Here is a 17,764-nt window from a genome sequence, read left to right as displayed (position 1 = left end):
CTGTGACAAAATGGCATCCAATGTAATAAAAAAAGTCAACCAACGAACTCGATTCTTGTACCGGATCTCCTCTCTGGTAAACAAGAACACCCTGAAGACTCTGGCAGGAGCACTCATTCAGGGGTACTACGACTATGCTTGCACCTCATGGTACCAAAGCACCTCAAAGGCGCTAAAAACAAAATTACAAACATCTCAAAACAAACTGGTCAGACTACTGCTTGACCTTACTCCTAGAACCCACCTCACCCCTGCCCACTTTGACAACCTAGGATGGCTTAGAGTAGACGACAGAGTACAACAACTTGCAATGGGCCTGGTCTACAAGATACACTACACGACCAAGGTACCCATGTACATGTCAAAATACTTCCCAAAGGTCAGTGAATACCACGATCACAACACCAGAGGGAGCTCCACAAATCATGTTAAACCCAGATTCGGCTCAAATAAGGGACTAAACACGTTTCGCAATTATGCCACATCAATGTGGAACGCCCTACCCAAAGCTGTAAAGGAATGTGGATCACTACCCACTTTCAAAACCTCTCTCAAGGGACACCTACGGGAGACTGCAATTCAACACTGGCCCCTGTAAATATCCTAACCCAACCCCCTCCAATGTACAGTCATTTACCTAGTATGGTTTTGTCAATAGTTCAATGTACAATTGTGTTTGTTTGTACAGTGTCTCCTCCCCCCCCCCCTCAATGTACAGTGTTACTTGTTTATACAGTGTGCCCCCCGCCCCCCCCCCCCCCCAACCACCTCCAATGTAAATTACCCAGTATGGTTGTCAATATCCCAATGTACCCAACCCCCCCCACCCAACCTCCTCCAATGTACAGTTTCTACGTCAAATGTATATACTCCCTTTTCTTGACTCCTTCTGTATCACAAAAAGTACTGTATTTGCAAATCTGGTATGTCATAAATGTATAGATGTAGCAGTACTGACTATCTGTATGTCATGTATGTCATATATGTCTATATGAATTGAAAATGGGGGACCCTGATGGAAACAAGACAAACGTCTTTCTCAGGTCTGCATCCCCTTAACAATTGTATGTATTGAGCCGTACTGTATTGTACCCATTCTGCAATCTGTTAAATAAAGTTTTCATTCATTCATTCATTCATTCATTCATTCATTCATTCATTCATTCATTCATTCACACTACGCGACCAAGGTACCCATGTACATGTCAAAATACTTCCCAAAGGTCAGTGAATACCACGATCACAACACCAGAGGGAGCTCCACAAATCATGTAAAACCCAGATTCGGATCAAACAAGGGACTAAACACGTTTCGCAATTATGCCACATCAATGTGGAACGCCCTGCCTAAAGCTGTAAAGGAATGTGAATCACTACCCACCTTCAAAAACACTCTCAAAAAACACCTACGTGAGACTGCAATTCGAAACTGGCCCCTACAAATGTCCTAACCTAGTTGTACAGTAAATGACCAAGTAAGGCTTTGTCAATATTCCAATGTACAGTGTAAAATGTGTGTGTGTCCCCTTCCCAACCCCCCCCCCCCCCCCCACCTCCAATGTACAGCCCTCACCCAACCCACCCAACCCCACCCCACCCAACCAACCTCCTCCAATGTACAGTTTCTATGCCAAATGTATATACACTCCTTTTCTGGACACTTTTGTATCACAAACAGTACTGTATTTGCAAATCTGATATGTCATAAATGTATAGATGTAGCAGTACTGTCTATCTGTATGTCATGTATGTCATATATGTTATGATGAATTGAAAATGGGGGACCCTGATGTAAACAAGACGAAAGTCTTTCTCTGGTCTGCATCCCCTTAACAATTGTATGTATTGAGCTGTACTGTACTGTACCCATTCTGCAATCTGTTAATAAACTTTTCAATCAATCAATCAATCACACCTGTAACGATAAACCATTATGGCTGTGAAGATACATTCAGCCACTAGATGTCGCACTAGAGCACCAGCATGTCATTTATCCAATCAGGTGCATTCCATGTGAGGGAATGGGAAGTAGGGAGGGATTTTGGACCCGCCAACATTTTTGAAAAGATAAATTAATTAATCAATACTGTTGTATTATAATCTCTGTGGATGAATTATTTTATGATTACATAAAATGTTATCTATAGCACCTATAAGTACCATATAAACATTATAACAAACTGTAAAAGCAACAAAAGAAAGCTTTTCTATGGGTACATTTGTTTTTTAATTCACAAACCTTTCGTGATAGGCCACTCCCGTTGCCAGGCCCCCTTTTAGCCAATGGCAGAGTTCCATTAAGCTGCCGTGACATCAGTTGGTCATGTGAGGAGTTCACAAATCACAATGCCTTCTAGCCATATTAGCCCCCAGTCTTGGTAACACTGTCCTAGCGTCTCAATAGTTCACATCACAACAGCTTTACACGCACACTTGACCTCCAATCTCAGCCTCCTAGGGCGAAACTGTTGGTGGAGGGTGGGGACATTTTGGTGGACCAGCTATCCAGGTACAGGCATGGGTGTGAGTTGTATGTACTGTATTAAAAGCCTTTATTTAGATTTAACTTAATTTGATCATTTTCAAACCCATGACCTCCTGTGGATTTTTTTTTCAATCCTGATGTGTTCCTCCTGCCACTGTTCTAACATAGATATTATTATTTATACATACTGGTACTTCCCCTGTGAAAAAGTATCATGGTACCTTCCATTGTATAAATAATTGACCATGGTACTGCCATGGTAAAAGTCGCCGTGGTACCACTTTTGTAATACTACCCTGGTATAATCCAATTTAAACCATGATACCGATGGTATTTCCATCATAATTTTTTCAACAGCTTATGGCTATAGTTGCTTAAACATGACAGGGCCTAAGGCTAAGCGCAGAGGGGCCTGGGGCTAAGCGTGGAGGGGCCTGAGGCTAAGCGTGGAGGGGCCTGAGGCTAAGTGTGACGGGGTCTGAGGCTAAGCGTGGAGGGACCTGAGGCTAAGCATGGAGGGGCCTGAGGCTAAGCATGGAGGGGCCTGAGGCTAAGCATGGAGGGGCCTGAGGCTAAGCATGGAGGGACCTGAGGCTAAGCGTGGAGGGACCTGAGACTAAGCGTGACGGGGTCTGAGGCTAAGCATGAAGGGGTCTGAGGCTAAGCGTGACGAGGTCTGGAGCTAAGCGTGACGGGCTTGAGGCTAAGCGTGGAGGGGCCTGAGGCTAAGCATGAAGGGGTCTGAGGCTAAGCGTGACGGGGTCTGAGGCTAAGCGTGACGGGGTCTGAGGCTAAGCGTGGAGGGACCTGAGGCTAAGCGTGACGGGGTCTGAGGCTAAGCGTGGAGGGGCCTGAGGCTAAGCGTGGAGGGACCGGAGGCTAAGCGTGACGGGGTCTGAGGCTAAGCATGACGGGGTCTGAGGCTAAGCGTGGAGGGACCGGAGGCTAAGCGTGGAGGGACCGAAGGCTAAGCGTGGAGGGGTCTGAGGCTAAGCGTGGAGGGACCGGAGGCTAAGCGTGGAGGGACCGGAGGCTGAGCGTGGAGGGGTCTGAGGCTAAGCGTGGAGGGGTCTGAGGCTAAGCGTGGAGGGGTCTGAGGCTAAGCGTGACGGGGTCTGAGGCTAAGCGTGGAGGGGCCTGAGGCTAAGCGTGGAGGGGCCTGAGGCTAAGCGTGACGGGGTCTGAGGCTAAGCGTGGAGGGACCTGAGGCTAAGCGTGACGGGGTCTGAGGCTAAGCGTGGAGGGGCCTGAGGCTAAGCGTGGAGGGGCCTGAGGCTAAGCGTGGAGGGGCCTGAGGCAAAGTGTGGAAGCTTACCTGGGCAGTTTCTACATCCTCCTGCGGAGCTGCCTCTTACCCAGCGGCCTTCGTTGACGGCAACTGACCAGCTGTGTCTCTCGTCACCTTGCAGTGTGTCTGGGGTCAGGTTGCAGATCTCCAGCTTTGTGAAGTTCTTATTGAAGTCATTGAAGGACATCCTGGAGGAGAGAAGGGAAGAGGAAGGAAAGAAGATAGGTAGTTACGTAGATAGATGGATGGATGGATGGATGGATGGATGGATGGATGGATGGATGGATGGATGGATGGATGGATGGATGGATGGATGGATGGATGGATGGATGGATGGATGGATGGATGGATAGATAGATAGATAGATAGATAGATAGATAGATAGATAGATAGATAGATAGATAGATAGATAGATAGATAGATAGATAGATAGATAGATAGATAGATAGATAGATAGATAGATAGATAGATAGATAGATAGATAGATAGATAGATAGATAGATAGATAGATAGATAGATAGATAGATAGATAGATAGATAGATAGATAGATAGATAGATAGATAGATAGATAGATAGATAGATAGATAGATAGATAGATAGATAGATAGATAGATAGATGGGATGATGACCTCACTCACCAGAACTCACTTCCTTCAACCGTTTGCTTCTTCAAGGTGTCCTTTTCTACAGTAGCGAGGGTAGACCATTCCTTTGAACTGTGGGAACATCATAATCCACAAACACAAACTGAACACGGTATTCAGAAGGTGGGGACTCTGTTGTACAACATTATGTATTGGCCAGGGAGGGTGGTGCTTATTGGTATTTGGAGAAAAATATTGCTGTTTTAGACAGCTTAAATCTTACTCTGCACTCCATGGTCCCTTCCATAGCACCCAACCCCAAGGATTGCGCATGCGAATCAGACGAATTCTGGTGTCCTTTGAAGCCTCATCGCACTAAAAAAAAAAAACACATAATTACCATTAAGCATCCTGTAAAGACCTGCTCTTATAGAAACATTTCAGAAACACCACGATTAACATTAAAGGGACCCTTAAACATAATTTACATTGCACCATTCCAATGATCTTGGCCAGTTCGATATTTATTAACATACACAACTGTCTCCCTGAAGCTGGACATCAGAGCATCAAGACTTGAAGTGGTGATGTCATCAAGTGACACAGTTTTGGAGTTGGTCCGTTGGCGGTAAATTAGTGACTGCCTTTGTGGGCTCATAGAATTTCTGTTTGAGCTATTACATCCAAATTAGATTTATTTAAAATGTAGGGCAGCTCTGAATCAGAAATTGTACCCATATCCGTGTAAAATCACGATGGGGTACTGTCACAATGTGCCAGGAGTTGTTTCACGATTCACTAGCTACGAAGCTGCTCCAGGATTTGTCCCTGAAGCTGCTGCAGGATTTGTCCCTGGTATTCAGCTTTAAAAGATACTTTTTCACATTCATGAATCGAAATTGAGATGTACAGAAATTACATGTGACGTTCTATTTTATGGTGAATTTTCCCTTTAAGTATCGCTCTTATAAAGACTCTAAGAACTGCGATAGATTGACCACAGTTTAATGTACACTTCACAGTACCTCCTCTAGCCCCGTGATGGAGTAGGCGTGGCCTCGGACCAGTCCCTGGTTGGTACGGCTCTCCAGGTCGCTAGACAGAACACACTGACAGAGAGATTACATACATGTACATGAACCATCTGTTAGAGGTATGTACCACATCCAGGCGAGAGAGGGGCAGACGGGATACGGATACACGCACACACACACACACACACACACACACACACACACACACACACACACACACACACACACACACACACACACACACACACACACACACACACACACACACACACAATCACCTATTGAAAAACTATTTGATTCCAACAGTTATTGCATTTTCTATTTGTATTTTTTTGGTAGATTTTTATTTGTTTGTACTACCGGGCAGTCCGGTAGAGGGAGAGAGAGAGAGGAAGAACGGGAAACAGAGCGGGGGGAAGACATTCGGCAAGGGACGCCGGGTCCGGGAATCGAACCCGGGTCGGCTGCGTCGCGACGCAGCACGTTACATGGGTCGTCACTTGGGTGCCCAGTTATTGCATTTATAATCAAATACTCATCAGGACCGATTTCCATACTCAATACACACTGAATACACACTCCTGGATTGTTATGTTCTTGTGTTTTTAAATTACCTCTAGCTGTAAAGTTCCCTCCTCTCTACTCTACTTTACTCTATCCTACTCTACTCTAATCTTCCCTACTCTACTCTACTGTACTCTATTCCAGGGGTTCTCAACCTTTCTGCTGCCAAGGCACCCCTGTGTTCAATAAAATATTCCAGGGCACCCCTACCTACGATAAAGACTTTTCCGGTCCTGTCTTTTTTGCTACAATGATGACAAAAGTGCTTGCTTTCAAAATAATGTTTATTTAAGAAACCGGGAAACACATTTGTGTGTATATGCAGGCTATATAATGCATTATTAACAGGTGTTTCAGGTCTAAATGGCTTAGTACGGTTGACATTACAATAGCATATTTCTTTAAATAAAATTACAGAAAATTATCACTAAAGTGCTATCTGTTGCAGCTGCACTCTTTTCCATAAAAATAGCATATTTGGATAAGTGTGACCATTTATCAAAAACTGAAAATCATGTATTTTTTTTTAATACAGAAAAGGATCACTAAAGTGCTATCTGTTGCAGCTGCACTGTTCTCCATAAAAATTGTTGGATAAGTGTGACCATTTCACAAAAAAGGATCACCAAGTTACCATTTCTCAAAAAATATAAATAAATACAGAAAATAAGCACTCGTTCACTCAGTGGACATTTCTAGCTCAATGCGAGGTCTGCTGCTGCTGGCTAATAATACGGTCAATACGTGGGGAGATCTTTGACAAGGCAACACGCATGTCATCCTCAAGGCTCAACTTGGCCCTATATTTTGTTTTCAGAGCTGTCATGGATGAAAAGCCAGCTTCACACAGATATGTGGTGCTGAAGGGTATCATCAGCACCTTAACTGCTGCATCATGAGATACTTGGTACTCAGCACCACACTCTGAAACGAGCTCTCCAGGTGGTATCAGATGAGATTTCAATGAGTTCGTCCAAGAGTTTGGATGGAGATGTGTCAGGAAGCTTTGTCTCAATGTTGTCTGTAAAGTTTTTTTTTATCCAGAGTAACTTGGTGATCCTTTTCTGTGTTTTATTAAATAATGATTTTCAGATTTTGAGAAATGGTCAAACTTATCAAAATATGGTATTTTCATGGAAAACAGTGCAGCTGCAACAGATAGCACTTTAGTGAACATTTTATGTAATCCAAAAAGAATTAAAAAAATATTTATATATATATTTTTAGATCTCAAGGCCCACTCTGAGGCACCCTAGGGTGCCGCGGCACCCCTGTTGAGAACCGCTGCTCTATTCTACCCTACCAAACTCTATTCTACTCTATTCTACTCTACTCTATTCTACCCTACCCAACTCTTCTCAACCCAACTCTATTCTACTCTATCCTACTTTACTCTACCCTACTGTACTTTACTCTATCCTACTCTACTCTACCCTACCCTACCTTACTCTACTATCCCCTCTACTTTACTCTCCCCTCCCCTCCCCTCCCCTCCCATCCCCTCCCCTCCCCTCCTCTCCTCTCCTCTCCTCTCCTCTCCTCTACTCTACCCTACCCTACCCTACCCTACCCTACCCTACCCTACCCTACCCTACCCTACCCTACCCTACCCTACCCTACTACTCTCCCCTCCCCTCCCTGGGCAAGAGTCCGTCTATCAACAAAATGCCTGAAGTTACCATCTCTATGTCTCTTGTTCACCATTGATAACTATTATCTATTATCAATAAATACAATCAATTCACTATTTAGATGTGTGTATTTTGACCTGATTAAATGTGTGTGTTTTAATCCAGTGGTTCTCTTTTTCATGTCAAGGGCCCCCAAATTGATTAATAATTGATATGTAAAGTTGATACGTAATTGATACATAATTGATACGTAATTGATACGTAATTGGCCATTTGATCAAATCTTGACCCCCATCTGAGAATCTATTGCTACATCTGATTTAATCCAGAATCCATGTCTGTAGGTGGAGAGATAATAGAGGAGAGAGTGAAACCTGTGACCAGAATAGTCACGGTTCTTATACATTCTCTTGCTGTACTAACTTCTAGTGAAGGAAGGATATTAGTGAAATTAAACTATTACCCATTTCGCTGGGGGGCCCCTGGAGCCCACTCAAGGACCCCTTGGGGTCCCCGGACCCCACCTTGAGAACCACTGTATTTAATCCACAGAGTTCACATGGTGTTTGATCACTGCTGGGTTATATACGGCACATACTGTATAGGGCGGTGACTCACATCTATGGAGCAGCCCATCAGTGAGCCTCTCTCCAGGGCTTTCCTCATGATCTTGTACAGCTCTTTGGGCGCCTCTACTAAATCAAAGAACTCCGTCACGCCCCCGGTGAAGTCCTCCATGGCTTCCAGGGTATTTCCCCCCTTGAGCGCCTCATAGGAGCCGTGCAACCTGAGCAAGAGGCATATTCGTTTATATTCAGAGTGCAAACGTGTCTGTTCCTCCAGTCTTAGCATCTTGTAGTGTCTGCATCCACGAGGTGAGTTTTAGAAATGTGAGGAGGTTGTAGTTAGAAGCCAAGAGGTCAGTCATCGTGAAGTTAATAATGAAAGAAATGGTGTCCACAGACTTTTCCAGGGCAAAAACCTTTAAAAGGGTGCTACTTTTAAACAAATGAATTCAAATTAAACTAAGAGTTCTCTACTGCATAGGGATATGGCCTATGGGACAGCTGACCCAGCTGACAAAATTACAAACATCTCAAAACAAACTGGTCAGACTACTGCTTGACCTTACTCATAGAACCCACCTCACCCCTGCCCACTTTGACAACCTACGATGGCTTAGAGCAGTAGACGACAGAGTACAGCAACTTGCAATGGGCCTGGTCTACAAGATACACTACACAACCAAGGTACCCATGTACATGTCAAAATACTTCCCAAAGGTCAGTGAATACCACGATCACAACACCAGAGGGAGCTCCACAAATCATGTTAAACCCAGATTCGGCTCAAACAAGGGACTAAACACGTTTCGCAATTATGCCACATCAATGTGGAACGCCCTACCCAAAGCTGTAAAGGAATGTGAAACACTACCCACTTTCAAAACCACTCTCAAAGAACACCTACGGGAGACTGCAATTCAAAACTGGCCCCTATAAATGTCCTAACCCAACCCTCTCCAATGTACAGTAAATGACCAAGTATGGTATTGTCAATATTTCAATGTACAGTTTTGCTTGTACAGTTGTACATATGTTATGATGAATTGAAAATGGGGAACCCTGATGTAAACAAGACGAAAGTCTTTCTCTGGTCTGCATCCCCTTAACAATTGTATGTATTGAGCTGTGCTGTACTGTACCCATTCTGCAATCTGTTAATAAAGTTTTCAATCAATTCAATCAAAGGGTAGGGTGGTATATCATGATATTATCACATACAGTGGTATTTTAAATGCTGAAGATATCCTTTTAAATATTGTGGTGATTGCATTTTTATCAAAAGAAAATATATAATCCACAAAACCTTTTGGTGCTGCACTGTATGACAGTATCAAATATGACTTAGGACTCAAGAGTATTGCACATTAGTGATCACATGTTGTGACTATACTAAAGAATTTTCTTTATTTTCTATCCACTTTTTCTCCTCATTTCTATTTTTCTCCCATCCCAATTTCGTATTGCCAATTCTCCCCTCCCCTGTCTTGTACGTTGCTAGACTATGCCCCCCACTGGACGGTTGTAGTGAGGATAGAAGCCTTGCATCACGTGTCCCCTCCGGTACACGAGGAGGCAGCCTGTCACATCTTTTCACCAGACAGCGCGGACTCTCAGTGGCGAGGAGTAACGCGTGGGAGGCTCACGCTGCCCACGATACTTCCTGTCTCTGCTGTGCAGGCGTCACCCAACCGACCTGTAGGAGTCGCTGTCCACAACGTCCAATCCCCACCCATCGACTTCCACCCACTGACTGCCAAATGAGCCAGTACGACGGCCGGCCCAAGTTGAAGGCAATGCTGAGACTGGGATTCGATACCGGAGTCTCTTGCATTGGTGACGTGCTAAAGACATTTTTATATTTTGTTGGTGATTTACTGTCAAGGTGAAAAGCAAATGCGCAATACCTGAGAAGGGACTGCCAGTTATATGTCAACTATCTGCAGGTTTAACATGGTCATAGGTACCAGCAGGCACTTTGCACTCCTCCGATAGCCACAAACCACGAACCCTCTGCTCACCGGCACCATGTGGCCACGTATGTTAAGCACTACAGTCTTATTCATTCATAAGAGTAGGTATAAGATAATCTATCTATCTATCATCGTCAAATCAGGTGGAGAAGTGGGGGTATTTAACTTGTGAGTGAGCCAAGGGTTATATGGAATGAGGAATATCCGGCTCTGATATCATTTTAAAAATACCACGATAACACCTTACACTCTCGTATCATGTTTTTTTAAGAGAGGTTTGAGTGTCATTCACTGGTGTGACTTTCGACCAATTGAAAGTGAAACCTTTTAGAGCCCCCCCCCCCCCCCCCCCCCTTCAGCCAGAACGTAGATGCTAACAATGTCTTATGCACAATTACATTTTGAATTCTCAATCTACACAATTCATCCACAATCTATACCTCAACATGAAAATATTCGCAATTAATCGTAAAAAAAGAATTGCCTAATTTTATTTCAACCAGAAATGCAATAATGTTAGTGATAGAAGAAGGGAACTCATTTTGTGCAAAAATGGAAAGCTTGCCAATGTTCATGAGGCAGAATTGTTACAATAGCCGATAATCAATTTTCCCAATGATAAATCCCTATACGGGTGGACCTCGCGGGCGGTCCAGAGTGATGTCAGACTACACCTCCCTATACAAGTGGGGCCTCAGACCCTGGAGGTGGGTGGGACCTGTGCAGGAACCCCCTCTTGGGGTTGTACATTTTAACACAGAAATCTATTACAAATGTTCCAGGAGGTTAGATAACCAACCCCCCCCCCCCCCCCCCCCCCCGCAATGGAGGGGTAGGAAATCTGAACCATGTTCATATCTGAGGACACATGTACGTAAATTATGATTTACACACCAATGGGTATTAATAGACTAAGATTGGTAGTATTTTCATCACACTTACTTGGCATAGGCCTTCTCCAGCAAGGCACTCCAGAACTCATTCTCTCTGTATGACTTGGTGAACACCAGGCGGTTGTTGAAGGTGGGCAGGCGGTCGTCCACAACCACATCGATCCATTCGCCATAGCGCCAGAACTGCAGGGAGGCGGCAGGTGAAGACGGCGGGTGAAGACGGGAAGTGAGCGACAAGTCATACAAATGGAGATTATAGAGTGCCAGGCAGGGAGATTACTCAGAACCCTTTACTGTAGTCTAAAAAGGAAATGTAATCTAATGTGAAAATGCTGGAGCAATTAACCTTTAGGCTTTAGGCAACAAATGGAGTGAATTTGTTGTTCTTTTAATTAAATATAATAATACCTTAAAAATAAATTGGGATTACAGAAATATAATTTTGTAGCACAAATGTCAGTGGGCATAAATGCTTCACTGAGCAACTGTATTTCTTGGGAAATTAAAAGCCTATCTCTCATATCACAACATTATTCACAAATTGCCCTTTTTCTAATATGACAATTGACTCATTGTTTTTACAATTGACTCATTGTGCAAATTTCAATCAAATGAGCTATTCAATTAGTGGATAAATCATATTATTATTGTTATTTATAATATTGAATTGATATTTCAATAAGACTGTCAGTCTGTTGTGCACTGCATAATCCTATCAAGCAGAAGAATAAGTATCCTAACAGGAAGCCATACCTGGAAATGGAAGATGCCGGCATAATTGTCTGTGAAGCTCTGGTCTGGGGGGATAACTCTATATAACAGCTTCTCATTCAATGTGAGACACGCGATGGCAGCTAGCAGCCAGCAGTCACCTGTCAACAATGGATTCAGAGAGTTATGAAAAGGGCAATGATCTATACATATCAGTTTACGAGAGAGAGATAATGCAGTAGCTGGCATAGAGCAGAGCACCGCTTCAGTCGCCTGCGTCTTCATCAGTGAGATAACTGAGAGCCCGTTCATTCTCATGCGCAATAAAGTGACCTTATGTAATCCTGGTTCTACTCTGCTCTCACCCCTGGTTTGGTTGGCAGTATGAGGGGGACACGTAGTTTCTCTTCTCGTCCTGTTATCAGGTACGAGTGTCTCTACTTGTGTACGGCTCCAGACAGTCGCCCAGTGGCCTCTCTGATTTTGAGATAAATGTATAGGGTACTGTAGGCGTCCTGACCACTGGTATGCACAGTCCTTTTTGGGATATGGGGCAAGAGCCCTACAAAGGGCATACTTTATTATTATTTGTATTATTATTATTTTATCCTCTATAGGGTAGATTCGCTGAGTGCGAATGCTCTTTTTCAGCAACACCCTGCTTCACACTCACACAGTTACACACATTAACACCTGGGAGCTGCCCAGTAGAACAACAGTCCGACACTGTTGACCACTGAGCAGCTCCATTGAGCATTGATTGATTGATTGATTGATTGATTGATTGATTGATTGATTGACTGATTGATTGATTGATTGATTGATTGATTGATTGATTGATTGAGGGTTAAGCTTATCCCTTATCATAACCCCTCCCAATACCTACAAATTACAAATAAGTGTAAAAAAGTCCTTCCAGGCCGTGGGATCTAGCATTTACCAAAAAGACCCCAGCAATGTCTAGTGCAATGTTTTATTTCAATTTCTAAATCAGAAAAAAGTGCAAGGATAATTGCCCCAATGCAAACCCCCCACAGCCCCTCCATGTGCACACCACTTATTTCTACCACATTAATGCTGCTATCTGCCACAATAACACTGACTTTAAACTGTGGTGGAACTATAATCTTCCCTTAGGTTTCCCCTTAGCTTCATAGGACATGTCCATATTCTTTATCTGCTAATCCTAACACTGCATTTGAGCTGTAGCATATCTATAATCTCTGTAATTATTCTATTGGTTTGATTAAAACTAAACATTTACCCAGTTCTCCTTGACAGATGTCTGTCCTGTTGGCTCCATCTATGATGAACTGGGGGTTTTCACAGATTTCCTGAGAACATAGAAACAATAGTTGAGATATAGTCATGATTGTCATTAAATCAGTTTGGGAATAGAGGTCTTGCACAGAATGTTAGAATGACCACTTGTCCTCCATGTTGGAAGAAACAATGGTTGCTATGTGCAAAACAACAGTTGATGTCTTGATATGTGAGAAATATATGAACCAAAATGTCATAATTTGGTTATTACTGGATCACAGTGGAACTGTTCAGATAAACTGTTCAACAGTAGTATCTGTGGAACTGTTCAACAGTAGTATCATTCTTTTCCAGTATTTTATCTGCTCTACCACTGTACAGAAATGAGTAATTTCCTTTCAAAAGTGGTTACCAATGATTACAGGCAGCCATGTTGGAGTAAAGAGAACTACTGTAGACTACAACATACAGGCCTCTATTAAATACCATGATTACAATCTTTTTCATGGTACTTGATAAATAAACAAGTGTCATAGTTTAATAGATTGATCAATTAAAATATGTGCATCAACAAAAATAGAGTTTAACAATTCAATCTTCAATTTGATTTGATTCGATTCAATTGTATTGTTATTAGACATGCAGCGCAGGTACAGTACAACACAATTAAGTTGACATAGGTAACAGTAAAGTGCATAGCAGTATACACAGAATATGTGGAGTATATATGTATATTATATATAGTATATATTAACAGAGTTAATATGCTAAGCTAATGTATGTACAGTATTAGTATGTACAGTGGTACAATTATGAATACACTGGTAGTAAGCCATATAACTAATAATATTAGGAATATATACAGATAGATAAAAGTATACATTGTGTTAAGTCAGTGTATATATATATATATATATATATATATATATATATATATATATATATATATATATATATATATATATATATATATATATATATATATATATATGCAGAATGCAGATATATATGTATAGATATAGATGTATGCAGTGGGGGGTTGAGTCTAGGGGGTGGGAAGATTATGTATCTTCTAAACATAATTAACTCCTATAAAATAAATAATATCTGGTCAAAGTGCATAGGCCTGTATTTAAAACCTCAATAATCAGCTCCATATTATGTGCCATATGCTCATGGAGGATGCAAAGCCAACCCGAAATAACTTCAGTGAAGGTTATTGATGGAGCCACATTGTAGTTAACTAAGTATCTATTGACTGCTATTTTAAGTGTTTCTCACGGCAGCTCTATAGTGTGGCTCTCATATCAACAGTGGCAACATAGTTACCTAACCGTACTCAGTTTCACTGTTACCATGGTATATATACAGAATAGGTGTGTGTGTGTGTGTGTGTGTGTGTGTGTGTGTGTGTGTGTGTGTGTGTGTGTGTGTGTGTGTGTGTGTGTGTGTGTGTGTGTGTGTGTGTGTGTGTGTGTGTGTGTGTGTGTGTGTGTGTGTGTGTGTGTGTGATCATGATCAGTTTCACTGTTACCATGGTATATACAGAATATATATTATGGTGCATGTGTGTGTGCGTTTGTGTGTGTGCGTGTGCGTGTGCGTGTCCGTGATCATGATCAGATCATGGCAATTTCAATATTTGTCAATTTTATAATCCCTCATGTATTATTATTATTATTATTATTATTATTATTATTATTATTATTATTATTATTATTATTATTATTATTATTATTATTATTATTATTATTATTATTATTATTATTATTATTATTATTATTATTATTATTATTATTTTTTTTTTTTTTTTTTACCTCAGAAACCTGAGTCTCTATGAAACATTATTTTAGTTTTTTTATTATTGTTATGAAAAGTAAATTGTGGAATTTTCAGTATACTTGTGTTAGGGTGGGGAGGGTTGTCTACTTAACCATTTTCTAATTGAGAACAATGGAAGGTAAGATAGGTATGATAGTATGATAGATGGACTTGTATTCTTTATCTTATATTCTGTAATCTAGTTGTTTGTAATATCTTTTGTCCCTTTATGTAAAATCACCTTTACTAGCTTTTGTAATTTAAAGGCGCTATAGATAACATTTACCTATATTAGTATAAGCACCACATAGGGCTGCACGATTAATCGAAAAGAAATAGCGACCTCGATTCATAGACCGATCATTTTTTATTTTTATTTTTTAAACATGACATAAAATTAGACACAAGCATTAACAGTAAATATCCACAGTAAGTCACAGGATTATACATTCCATTTGAATCAATATAAATGTAGTTTACGAGATATATACCTAATACTTGCATGCTCTTGCTCGCTCTTCTTCCCCCCCCCCAGGACCCCCCCCCTTGGATAATCCATCCATTTTCATTCGTTTCTAACCAGGAATTACAATTCATATGCTAGCCTTTATTCTCTCCACCAATTCTAACCAGATTGCAATGCTGGTTTCGCTGACACCTAAAATTCTTGCTGTAGATATCTCTAGATAAATCACATCGAGATAGGTAAGAACCCATACCTTCCGGCACATTTTATCCGGTTGAATCCATCGTGATGCTATCAGCTTTTTAGCAGGTGTGAGACCGGACAAAACTAGTCTCTTTAGCTGTATAGAGGCTGCAAACTGAGAAACATCATTCAACAGCAATACAGAGGGCTGTACAGGTATGTTCAGAAATACAAATTCTGATAATTGCAGGGTCACTTCTTCCCAGAATATCTTAACAGGTGGGCAATCCCAATACATATGCATAAATGTACCATCATCACCGTTTGTACATAAGGAACATAGAGAGTCTTGTCTAAGTCCCATTCTGTTCAATCTTATAGGAGTCAGGTATGTCCTATGAATATAATTAAGATTAATTTGTTGATGATCCGGGTTGCGTGACGCAATTCGAACGTTTGCCCAGACTTCTTGCCAATCAAAATCTACTTCCAAGTCTGGTATATCCCTCCTCCAGACTGAGTCTAGGGGATGGATTCCATACCAAGACGTTAGTAAGTGATGATAAAAGTCAGATACAAAGCCTCTTGATGTCTCTCTTTCATAGAAGAATTTGTGATATCTGTGGTGCTCAATTGGTATCTTTAATGGGACTCCATGAGCCTTCAAACATTCCAATAACTGTGTGTAGACATAAAATGTGGAACTGGTGAGGTTAAATTTGTTACGTATATCTTGATAGCTACAGAAACCCCGTTTGTTGAAGACATCTCCCAATGTATGTATGCCCTGTTTTTCCCATTTGGGGTATCTGATAGGTCGTTTTCCAATAAGGAGTGCATTGTTATTGAATAGGGGAGAATGGCTATGCCATTTATGTTGGTTAGAATATTTTTTTTCTGTTTCACGCCATATCCGAAGAGGGCCAAATTTCAATTCGCATTGCTTAATTGATAATATGGTGTCCTGCAGTCTATGTGGTGCCACTATATTTTCTTCTAAGTTTCTCCAGGATACAGATGATTGGGAGTCAAACCAGGTTATCAGTGGTCTTAAAGAGTACGCTTTAAAATAGTGGTAGAAGTCTGGAAATGCTAAACCTCCGTCGGCTTTGTTTCTCTGTGCGGTGGATCTTTTTATTCGTGGAGGTTTGTTGTTCCAAATAAATGTATATGCGGTGGAGTGTAATTTTTTCCAGTAACCATCAGGGGGGGGGGGGGAGGGGGGATTGGGGGGTAACGGTAACATTGAGCTAATGAAGTTGATTCTAGGTAAAACATCCATCTTAACTATTGATACTCGGGCCTGTACTGAGTTTTTAAGTTTGGACCACCTGTCAAAGTCATTTTTAATCTTATCTTGGAGTTTTGTGTAATTATACTTCACCATTTGGCATATAGTAGGGAATATTTCAACTCCTAGACATCTAAAGTGTTTTACCATTGGTATTTTTTCTGGAAGGAATATATCCTTTGCAAGGGCATTAAGTGGGAGGAAGGCCGACTTTGGCCAATTTATCCTAAATCCCGATAGATTGCCAAAATCATCAATCAACTTGAGAAGATGAGGCAGTGAGGTGGTAGGGTTTTGCATGAACAATATTACGTCGTCCGCATATAAACTAATATGTTGTGTGCCCTTAATTGCGATTGGTTCTATGGATTGGGATTGTCTTATACTGTGCTAAAGGCTCTAATGATAAAGCGAATAGTCAGGGACTAAGAGGGCAACCCTGTCTGGAGGAGCGCGATACAGGAAAGATTTCGGAGGTAATTTTAATAATAATAATCATGGCCGATGGGTCTTTGTATAATACTTTTATCATATCAATGAATCCGTTTCCTAACCCCATCCTTTCAAGTACTACCCATAAATAAGACCATTCCAACCTATCAAAGGCTTTCATCGCATCCAAGGACAACATCGCTATAGGTGGAATGGCATCCTTGCTGGCGTCTAGCACATGTAGTAACCGTCTTATATTATCCGTGATCAAGCGGCCTCTTATGAAGCCAGTCTGATCAGGATGAACTAAAGATGTCATATGCTTTTGAAGTCTGATGGCTAGTACCTTGGACTACAGCTTGATATCGGTTCCGAGGAGGCTCAAGGGTCTATAACTACCACAATCGGTGGGGTCTTTGTCTTTTTTAAGGAGGACAGATATGAGTGCAATATTGTCGATCTTATGGAAATTCCCCTCCTTGATTGAGTATAAAATCATATTAAGTAATAGGGGTCCAATTACATCCCAGCATGAGAGGTACAATTCTGGAGGGATACATGCAATCTCATTTCTAAATGAT

The 17,764-nt window shown here is 41.5% G+C and overlaps 1 protein-coding gene across 1 annotated transcript in view; it reads right to left on the bottom strand.

Moving 5' to 3' along the window:
• Nucleotides 1-17,764, bottom strand: part of capn3b (calpain 3b) — a gene marked incomplete at its 5' end in the record, with an annotated part of 41,316 nt that overhangs the window by 21,269 nt on the left and 2,283 nt on the right. The window contains 8 exons of the mRNA XM_084314267.1: nt 3,801-3,961; nt 4,413-4,490; nt 4,642-4,733; nt 5,384-5,467; nt 8,206-8,374; nt 11,066-11,199; nt 11,770-11,888; nt 12,992-13,061. Coding sequence (XP_084170393.1) covers nt 3,801-3,961; nt 4,413-4,490; nt 4,642-4,733; nt 5,384-5,467; nt 8,206-8,374; nt 11,066-11,199; nt 11,770-11,888; nt 12,992-13,061 — 907 coding nt within the window. The remainder of the gene's footprint in view (nt 1-3,800; nt 3,962-4,412; nt 4,491-4,641; nt 4,734-5,383; nt 5,468-8,205; nt 8,375-11,065; nt 11,200-11,769; nt 11,889-12,991; nt 13,062-17,764) is intronic.

Source organism: Notolepis coatsorum (assembly GCF_963971535.1).
Source record: "Notolepis coatsorum genome assembly, chromosome: 5".
Classification (NCBI taxonomy): Eukaryota; Metazoa; Chordata; class Actinopteri; order Aulopiformes; family Paralepididae; genus Notolepis; species Notolepis coatsorum.
Note: the sequence above shows the minus strand (reverse complement) of the source record. Positions and strands in the feature narration are given on the sequence as shown.